The following is a 10,088-nucleotide window of genomic DNA, read 5'->3' as shown; positions in this document are numbered from 1 at the left end:
GCCATATAATGTCATTAATGTCCAGGTTGAGCCATACATAGACAGTGGCATACGCTTGATCCCCATTCTCACCCAGAAATGCTAGTTTCCTGGGTTTCCAGATGTCCGATTATCGATCGCTTCTGAAAAGCCAGGTTAGCTGGGCGAACTAAGGCGTTGCTCTATTTCGATGCGGAGGGTTGTAATTAGTAAAGCAAGACGGCACGGCGCCAAGCACTGCTTCTACAATACCAAAAAAAGTGCTCTCTAATGCATAAATTTGAATAACCCAATAAAACTAAAAATAACGTGCTTAATTGTGACTTCTTGTCAGCGTGAATGTCAAAATTTCGGGTTTCTTGTGACCATTAAAAGTAATTTACAATTATCTATGCATTTATTTCAACGTCAAAACTCAAAATATTGGTTTTATCAAAAGAACCATGGTATTTTTGGTCCAAACTCCGAAATTAAGCCGCAGCTCATCTACAGCAGCGGCCGCTCTATTTAGCGGTAGTTTCTAGTAGCAGTAATCACCGGCTGTTTGTGATGACTGTGATGGCTGCGCGCTGGGAGTTTCGTGCTGCGTTTAGCGTTTCTACTGCGAGCGATGAGAAATCAGATTCCTGACCGTTGTGTGAGGCTGCGACAGTAGTCCGGAATGTGTTGTGCGCCTGAACAGTGAATCGGAAAGCACGGATCCTTTGAAATGTGAGAGCCACTCCCTCTGTTTACTGGAGCGCATCGGACGTCGGTTCCGGACTCGTCGCCAGTGATAGTGGCGGTCAGCTCGATGACAACTAGCTTTGCACCTGGTGCGGCTACTGGCGAGTTTGTTAGAGTCACAGGTGTTAAGCGCTAAAAGCGCCGTCAGCAGGCGTTGAAGGTTCAGTCGAGCCGCGGCGCCTAAAAGCCGTCTTACCTAGTTCACAAGTGACGCATTCAAACGGAGTTACGCTTCTGTTCGTCTTGTCGCACAACCCATCGGGGATTGTGGGTGTTCGCTGGCATTGCGTTAAACGCAGTGTGTGTTCTGAATTGATTACTGTTCTTGACATGCCACATATTGCTCATCCGTTTTGCGCTGCCCCAAGTTGCCAGTGTAGAAGCATATGCCGTTTTTGCAACAGCACGCAGTCTCGCTCGTCTCTCTGGTTTTAATGTCTCGAATCAGGAGTCACTTTTTTTTTGTCACGTTGTCGACCGGCAAGGCTCTGTCGGAATTCTATTGCATAATTAACACATCGTTCAATTTCTTCGCGCAGCGTTTGTTGCAGGCCGAGTGTGGAGCGAATTCGTCGTGGTCGTCATGATCTGCGCCGGTTGACATGACTTCAGACGTCGGGCCGAAGCTTGTCCGTGCAATCCACAATTTCAAGGGGAAAAACAATGATGAGGTGAGGAACAAGTTAGCCTGATGCCTTCCAGTAACCGCTTTAAGTAGCCTTGTAAGGATTATGTTTGAGCCGTTTGTAGTGCTGTGAGAAGGGTCGAAAACGTGGTTTCACATCCGTTATGCCTGGTTCCTTTGGTCGCTTGTTTTTGTCTTGCTGATGTAGCTGCTGCATGCAGTTATAAATAGGGATTGAAACTATCATTGCAAGTGAAATATATATAATGATAGCAGTCCATGTCACCGCCATCGCTAAAGCATCAGAATGTACCTGCACAGCTGCATGTGTGTCCTGGGGCGGTGTGATATTCATCACGTGAAATGCTGTGCCCTGTTGGTCATACACATCTATGGTGCATGTGTGATTGACCCATGTATTATGCAATGTCCAGTGCACGTTAAAGAATCCCAGATGGTCGAAATTATCCGGAGCCCTCCACATCATAGCCTGAGTCGCTTTGGGAAGTTAAACCCCATAAAACTGAAACTTAACCTAGTGCATTATTAACACAGGTACCCTGGTACCTCATTATTACGTTTAAGGAAGTTAATTTCAGTCAGACCTTTGGTGACCCTAAAATACTGTACATCATTGTGTTGTAAAGAAAGCCTTTTAAAGGGATACTGAGGAGAGCACTATTAATATTTTTTTTATAGTAAAATCCGATAGTTCGGCATGTCATGGCTTTGTTGCCACTTGGCCGGCAGCGAAAGATGCATTTATTTCTAAGAAATTTGGATTCGAAGTTGAAAAAGTTTTTCCCGCCGCTCTGATTCAAACTTGGGATTCTCCTATGACGACACAGGACTAAGTGACGTGAAACATGACGTGCGCATGACGTGCGCATGACGTACCGCAGACTCCGTGATTTCTGGCCGCCAGCAGTGCGGCCTAGCAGCAGCCGAAAAGAAAGCTACCGCCGGCCGCACGTTGAAGGCATCTATCGGCTATTGCGGCCGTCGCTACAGTCGCTTCGATTACGTTTGCAATGGCGTTTTGCCAGCGTTACGATGGATCTCGTTCTCGAAGTTGTCAACGAAGTTCTCGCAAATAGACACCTTTAGCATAGCGTGTACCTTGTTACCGCTAGCGGAATACCGGGAGCCCGCCTACCGCCGGAAAACAGGCGCTGATTGGTCCCGATGCTTCAGGAGCGCGCGTAGCTGCCGGGCACGTGGCGCCATCTGGCGACATCAAGGAGATTTGCGCATGCATTGGCTGCACCTCAGGGATTTGTGGCTTCTCGGGTCCTAGAGTTGCTAGAACCATTGGTTCTAGCAACACTGCTTTGTCCTATGACGTCATCACGCTTGTACTTGCGAGTTTGGCCTGTGGCGGCGATACCTGTATTTTGGTTCTTGCTCTTTTCTACGTTACAAGAGCTTTGCTGTCAGTATGAGTGGCGTTTTTGTAATCAGGAGCTGGTATTCTGTCGATACAAGCCAACTTCAATTTCTCCTCAGTGTCCCTTTAAGTCTCTCAGATGTGTAGATGCAGTGACTCGCTACTGTTACTAGGACTTCTTTGTGCTGTTTTGTTTTACTGCAGCAGACCTTGCCTCCTGTTTCATAATCTTGGTAATAACATTAAATGTTGCTATTTTGTCACAAAAATGAATGCTAGCAAAACCCTGTGCCTGTGCTACCTGCATTGGGCAGTTGAATGTCATCTCAGTCTTGCAGAAGCCTATTGTAAAACATTTTTGGAAGAGGAAAAACAAAAATAGCATTTGATGCTGTCATACACATCTGCATTGGTGGTACTTGGTGCGTTACATGAGTGGGGATGGGTGCAGCCTTGGGTTTGTATTGTGATTATGCTTTATTTTTGGTGGTCCCTGATCATTCAGTGCTGGAGGCTGGGAGCCTGGAACATTAATTAGATGCCACACATGAGCACAGCTTTTTGTTGACTTCGCTGCCTGTGAATCAGTCTTCTTTCCCCAAGTTAAAAGGACACTGAGGAGTAATTTAAGTTGGTTTGTATCGATAGATTACTGTGTACTAATGACAAAAACAAAATTTTAATTGAAAAGAGAGGTTTCATAAGCTAGAAAAGGTCAGTGTAATCAGAATACAGATATTACCTCCTAACCGATTACTTAACAGCTGTTTCCAGCTGGTGTTGTACTTGGCAAATGGGTATAAACAGTTCAAAGTGCGGAAAAATGACAGTAACACGAAAGAAACAACCTCTCCAATGCACATACAAAATCAATGGCCTTCCGATCAACTCAGTGACTCAGGTGAAATATCTTGGGGTAACCATGACATCCAACCTGAACTGGAGCGTACATATCCAGTTCATTGTCTCAGCAGCGTCCAAAAGACTTCGGTTATTAAAGCACCGCCTAAAGCATTGCACGAGCAAAACTAAAATGACAGCATACACATCACTTGTGCGTCCAGTGCTCGAATACGCCGACGCTGTATGGGATCCGCACACAAAAACGGATATAAAAATTCTTGAAGGCGTCCAGAGGAAAGCACTCCGGTTTATTTACCACGCTTATGGTCGGCAGGTCTCGGTATCTGATTTGCTCAACAGATCTGGGCTTCCCACGCTTGAATCCCGTCACAGGCAGCACCGACTAAAAATGTTGTTCAATATCATACATTATAAAACAAAACTGAATTTTCAGAGTTACATGCAATACAACACAACACGCCCCACCCGTAACAAACACGAAAGGACTATCTTGATGCCACGATGCCGAACAAAAGCATATTCTTGTTCCTTCTTTCCACGCACCATTTCCGAATGGAACCGACTGCCGAGCAATATCACCAACCTGGTATCTTCAGAATCTTTCTTGTCTGCTGTTTCGGCTCATGTATCGCAGTAGCGCATCTAGTACACAGTGTATTTCGGTTTCCTTGTTTTTATTCTTCACTGTTCACTTAGTCTGTTTGACGTCGGATGATTTGCCTGTACTTTTTTTGCTTCCCGTTGGTCTTATTGAATTTTGTTCTCGTACTGTAATCGCCCTTTGTTGCTGTTATTTTGTTGTTACTACTTTGTAATTTTTATTTTTTTTTCTTTGTGCACTCCTGCCTTGACCGCCAAAGGGCAATCGGCAGTATTTATGAAATAAATAAATAAATTAGCCGCTTTCTCAAGCAAACCGTGATTTGTCAAGATGGTTTTTTCATACAGATTCTTGAGCCTTGGATACACCACCATGCCGTTCAGAATGGCAATCATTGAGTCCTCTTTTGGTCTTGACATCGCAAGTTTGAATTGAGTGGCAGAAAAAAAAAGTTCTATCTTTAAAGTAAATTAACCCAGAAATACATGCATCTTTTGTTGCCAGACAAACATCAGTATAACCAGAAAGAGTTGAACTGGCATTTGCTAAAAACAAAATTTGAATTAATTTTGTTTTTAGCAAATGCTAAAAACAATTGGCACAACTGGCGCCTAGCTAAAGTTGTGCCAATTTTCAAGTCTGGCGATCGTTCCTCACCACTAAATTACCGACCCATTTCATTAACTAGCACTGTTTGCAAACTTCTTGAACACGTAATTCACTCGCAGGTAATTAACTATCTTGAAGAACATAACATTATCTTTAAATATCAACATGGGTTCCGTAAAGGCTACTCTTGCGAAACGCAACTTGCCGGATTCATTCAAGACATACATTCATCGATTGATGCTGGCATTCAAGTAGACTCCATATTTCTTGATTTTTCTAAAGCTTTCGACAGAGTACCACACAACCGGTTATTAATGAAACTAGCACTGCTTAATATTAACCCTCTTGTCATTGCATGGGTTAAAGATTTTCTCTTTTCCAGGTCTCAATTTACAACTGTCAATAACCACAATTCGTCTTTCAGCCAAGTACACTCTGGCGTCCCACAAGGAAGTGTGCTTGGCCCCTTACTTTTCCTAATATTTATCAACGATTTACCGGATTCCATTTCTTCCCATATCAGACTTTTTGCTGATGATTGTGTAATTTATCGCAAAATTTATTCTAACACCGATTGCCAATCCCTTCAATCTGACCTGGATTCAGTAACAGCATGGTGCTCAACCTGGCTTATGCAACTTAATCATTCAAAAACTAAATTGATGTCTTTTACTAACCGAATGTCTCGAATTCAAACAGCATACTCCTTAAATAATACCTCCCTCGAGCTAGTCACCACGTATAAGTACTTAGGACTTCACCTTCATTCAGACTTAGCATGGAACCACCATATTAACCTTATGCTTGCATCTGCTAATCGGTCATTAGGTCTCTTAAAACATAACCTAAAGCATGCTCCTCCTCACCTCCGTGCTCATGCCTATACCACTCTAATTCGACCTAAAATTGAATATGCCTCGGCTATTTGGGACCCTTACCAATCTTACCTAATAAATAACATTGAATCATTGCAGAACCGCGCCGTTCGTTTTATTTACTCCGATTATTCACGTAACACCAGCGTCACAGCTGTAAAGAAACGCGCAGGTCTCCAGGATTTATGTCTCCGCCGTAAAATTGCACGACTGTCACTTTTTCATAAACTTTATCATCATCCATCACTTCATAACGACTTTTTTTCTTTGCCTACTTCGATTTTTGACCGCCGCGATCATCCCTTTAAAGTTAGACGTTTCACGTGCAGAACATTTATCTATGCGCATTCATTTTTACCACGCACAATATCTGACTGGAACACTCTGCCTTCACATATCGCAACCACCACTGATCCTGATAAATATTTTAAACTTATATCTTCAATAACTACTGCTTAACTCTTCGCATACATTGTTATTTTATTTGTTCATGGCTTCCTTTTTTGCAGGGTTTGTGACTAAAAAGATTCATTGTATTAGTGTTCTGTGTGTATAATTTTAATAATGCAGTAATCTTCGTTCTTTGCCGCGCTGCCATTCTTTTGATTCTTTTGCTTACTTATATGTCATGCAAAGTGTCTTATTTGTGCTTTTGATTGATTCTTTTGCTTACTTATTTCATCCAGTGTGTCTTATTTGTGCTTTTGTTGTTTGTTTTATATTTGTGGTTTTTCTTTTATTCTGTTCAATTGCCTGTGCCCCCCCCCCCTATGTAATACCCTCTCGAGGGCCTTTAGGGGTATTCTGTATAAATAAATAAAAATAAATAAATAAATTTGTCTTCAACGTCCCTTAAAAACTGCACTGAGGAGCAGTTTTTTTCCAGAAGAGGTTGGCTTGTACTGCAGCATGTTTTTTTGTGGTGGGAAGCGTGAAAGCAAGGTACTTGTTCTTTGCCTGCAGCTGTGCTTCAAGAAAGGCGACATCCTGACGGTGACACAAGCTCTGGATGGGGGCTGGTGGGAGGGCACCCTCCAGGGCAACACAGGCTGGTTTCCCAGCAACTATGTCAAGGAGCACAAGCCACAGGGTATGCCACAGTGAACTGTTGGGCTTAAGATGCTGTACTAGAACACACATTTGTAGCATGAGCACATAGAAGCTGCTCACTTTTGTCGTCTGCTGTCATTGAGCAACGTAAAGAGGTGTTTGTGCTTACTTTAACTTAATTAAGACGTTAAAGAATTAAGAAATGGCGTTTTAAAACAAAAACCTGCAGCACACGCTGCATACAGTTTGTGAATGGTAGCAGTGCATAAGAAAAATTATTAAATTATGAACTTTGAATGAAATCTAGTGATATTGATTGTATAGCGTAAAACTCTTAATGTGTCATCCGTATTTGTCCAGTTTAGTGTTTCACAGACAGTGAAAATCTGCTCAATTGTTGCTGTGGTCTTGTGCCTTCCTTGCTTTTAAGCTATGCTACACAAAAACATAGCTCAGCATTTTACGCTAGAAATAAAGTGCTTGTAGCCTTTAAGGTGCTCATAGTCATTGATTTTAGATTTAGTTGTACTGTGGTGGTGACAGCTTCAAACTTGTTACCCCAAAGGTGGCGATGCTTCACGGACAGCAGGTGTCCAGGCTCGGGTGCTGGACCAGTCACTCAGTTCAAGGCACCGGAACATGGTGAGTGGGACACTGATCATTCTCTTTTTGCCGCTGACCGGCTGTGTGTGCTCTTTGTGTTTCTTCAAGGAGAAGTGGATAAAGCACAGAGAGGTTTACGTGCATTCACCTCTTTGGCTCCTTTCACGCACGCTGAGCTCCTGCCATCAATGAGGCTCTGGCAGATGGATTGTCATTTCCTGAAGATGCATACACTAGCTGCCTTGCCTACCTAACAGACCAAGGCCAGTGAAAATGGGACAGCTTTTACAGACTCGATGCCCCTGCAACTATCTGCCATTTGGAGGAAGGCTAAACATTTTGTTAACACTTCTTTTTGGGCAAGTTGGTTCATATTTGAAAACTTTAAAAGGGCGCAAACACACACGACCACAAAGTACAAGAGACGAGACACAAGCGCCGAGACACAAGCGCAAACTAAACATTTTGAGTCATCATTAATCACATTTTTCAAGAAATAAAGATGGCTCATGTAAAGTAGTTTATAATTTGACTTCTCACATCACAGGGCTGCAGTATCTTCTTATTGTGAAGGCCTATTGATACTTTTGTGAAAAGCAAGTTGGTGCGGAGGACAGTACGTTAAAACTGTGTTGTATGGTGGGTGTGCAGGTGTTCAAGGATATCCTGGACACGGAGGCGAGCCATGTGCACGAGCTGAGGAACCTGACGAGCACGTACCTGCAGCCACTCGAGCAGTGTGGCTTGTGAGTGCTGACTTGCACAGTACCTGTGGTCTTTGGCTGTTAAAACTAGTGCCCATGTCAGGATGTCAGTGCAGCAAATGTTGGAAAGTAGTATGTGCCAATCACTTACGAGCAAGTCCTGATAGGCTCTGTGACTTTGTCTGTAGGACCTAGTTTGACCTTGAGACCTCTTTGTTTTGGCAAATACAAACTTTGACTAGTGTCAACTTTTCATAATTTGTAGCTTTAGCGCTCAAATTTAGCATGGAAATCATACTTTTCTGGGTGCTTTTTTTGCTCGGGAGCTTGTAACCAGTTGTTGAGCTTGTCACGTGGCCACATGTTTCCATGTAAAAGTTAGTTGTTTGCTGATCAAGCTACTTTGGAAAAAAAAAAAAAGAACTGAATATACAATCATCCTCGTGGCCAGCTCTCTCTTGTATGTATTATTTTGCTGCCATGTCTGTTTACGTAAATTTAGTGAAATGTGTTGCCCTCATTGGAACAAGGGTAACAGAAAAATGAGCGTCAAGATTAAGAACACGAGCTGCTGCCTGTAGATGGTAGTATCTGCCTGTAGATGGTAGTATCTGCATGTATTATTTTGCTGCCATGTCTGTTTACGTAAATTTAGTGAAATGTGTTGCCCTCATTGGAACAAGGGTAACAGAAAAATGAGCGTCAAGATTAAGAACACGAGCTGCTGCCTGTAAATGGTAGTATCTGCACGGCGTTCAAGCTTGTTTAATTTTCATTTGTATTGAAATCAGATGTTGAGGCGTCTCAGGACACTCCAGACTGCAAAAAGTGACTCTTCACAAAGTGCGGATTTTTGTGTTGAGCTTTGTGGCTGGTCTTCTCTTTGGCAGACTGAGTGAGCAAGACTTCCGGCAGCTGGTGGGCAACCTTCCTGCTGTGCTGGAGGTGCATACTGAGCTGCTCGAAGCCCTGGAGGTCGTCAGAGAGTGAGTTGGGCTGTCCTCCTTGGATCAGCATTTGAGCAACTTGTATTGGTTCGCCATTCTGGCTTAACTTTGGCACGTTCTGCTTCCTTGGGCTGTGTGAAAGATCTGCTTTGATTCCTCAATCATCTCACTCCCGCTCCCGTGAAAAATCTGCTCCTTCATCCCACTCTTGCTGTCATGATAGCCCTGCGGGCCAGGCAATTTTATTTTTAGTTCTTTTCCTTTCTTGGTAGCCCTGCAGGCTAGGCAGTATTAGTTTTATTTATTTTCTGAGTGCCCACTCTGATTTATATCTTCATAGTCCAGCTTGTTGTGTCTTAGGCGGCGTTGGTTAGGCACTATTATTGTTATTGCTTTTTGAGTGCCTACCCTAACAAGTCTTAACAGCCCACCTAATGAATGCCTTGATTGAAAGGCTGGGGCTGTTTATTGTCAGTTTTTTAGGGCAGCACTAAGCTACTGAAGTCTGGGGCTCATTATTTTAAATTTTTTAGGTGAGCCCTCTGGTACTGAATGTCTTAATGGCAGGGCACTGCTTATTTATTTTTATCACCCGCCCTAACGAATGTTCTGATGGAAAATTCCCCGAATGGTGCAGGCCACATCACTGGACAGGCACGGCGTTCTGCCTGCAGTGCAGGCCTGAATGTCAGGGTTAATTTGACAAGTGACTGGCCGTCTCCAATCAGCATCCTAATCCCGTAACCCTTACTTGTCAACCCTCTTCCCTTTCCCAGAATCCCATCCCCTCCCGGCCCTGCCGCGGTGGCTCAGTGGTTACGGCGCTCGGCTGCTGACCCGAAAGACGCGGGTTTGATCCCGGCCGCGGGGGCCGAATTTCGATGAAGGCGAAATTCTAGAGGCTCGTGTGCTGTGTGATGTCAGTGCACGTTAAAGAACCCCAGGTGGTCGAAATTTCCGGACCCCTTCACTACGGCGTCCCTCATAGCCTGAGTTGTTTCGGGATGTTAAACCCCAATAAACCAAACCAAACCATCCCGTCTCCCCAGGCCCACTGCCCTGGCTGCAGGGGTCACTGGTAGTTTCTCTATTTTTGCCGTCAGGCGTATTAAACTCCC

At 43.8% G+C, this 10,088-nt stretch overlaps 1 protein-coding gene across 2 annotated transcripts in view; it reads left to right on the top strand.

The window, feature by feature from the left end:
- The first annotated feature begins 530 nt into the window (after nt 1-530).
- The window catches only part of RtGEF (Rho-type guanine nucleotide exchange factor), a 32,062-nt gene continuing 22,504 nt past the window's right edge, over nt 531-10,088 (top strand). For both annotated transcript variants that reach the window (XM_089542934.1, XM_089542933.1), the window contains exons 1-6: nt 531-690; nt 1,245-1,376; nt 6,630-6,756; nt 7,282-7,358; nt 7,971-8,065; nt 8,914-9,009. In XM_089542934.1, the coding sequence (XP_089399060.1) occupies nt 1,308-1,376; nt 6,630-6,756; nt 7,282-7,358; nt 7,971-8,065; nt 8,914-9,009 (464 nt within the window). In that variant the 5' untranslated portion in view covers nt 531-690; nt 1,245-1,307. The remainder of the gene's footprint in view (nt 691-1,244; nt 1,377-6,629; nt 6,757-7,281; nt 7,359-7,970; nt 8,066-8,913; nt 9,010-10,088) is intronic.

Source organism: Amblyomma mixtum, chromosome 5 (genome assembly GCF_055824585.1).
Source record: "Amblyomma mixtum isolate Tamu chromosome 5, ASM5582458v1, whole genome shotgun sequence".
NCBI classification, from domain to species: Eukaryota; Metazoa; Arthropoda; class Arachnida; order Ixodida; family Ixodidae; genus Amblyomma; species Amblyomma mixtum.
This window is presented reverse-complemented; position numbering and strand designations above follow the sequence as displayed.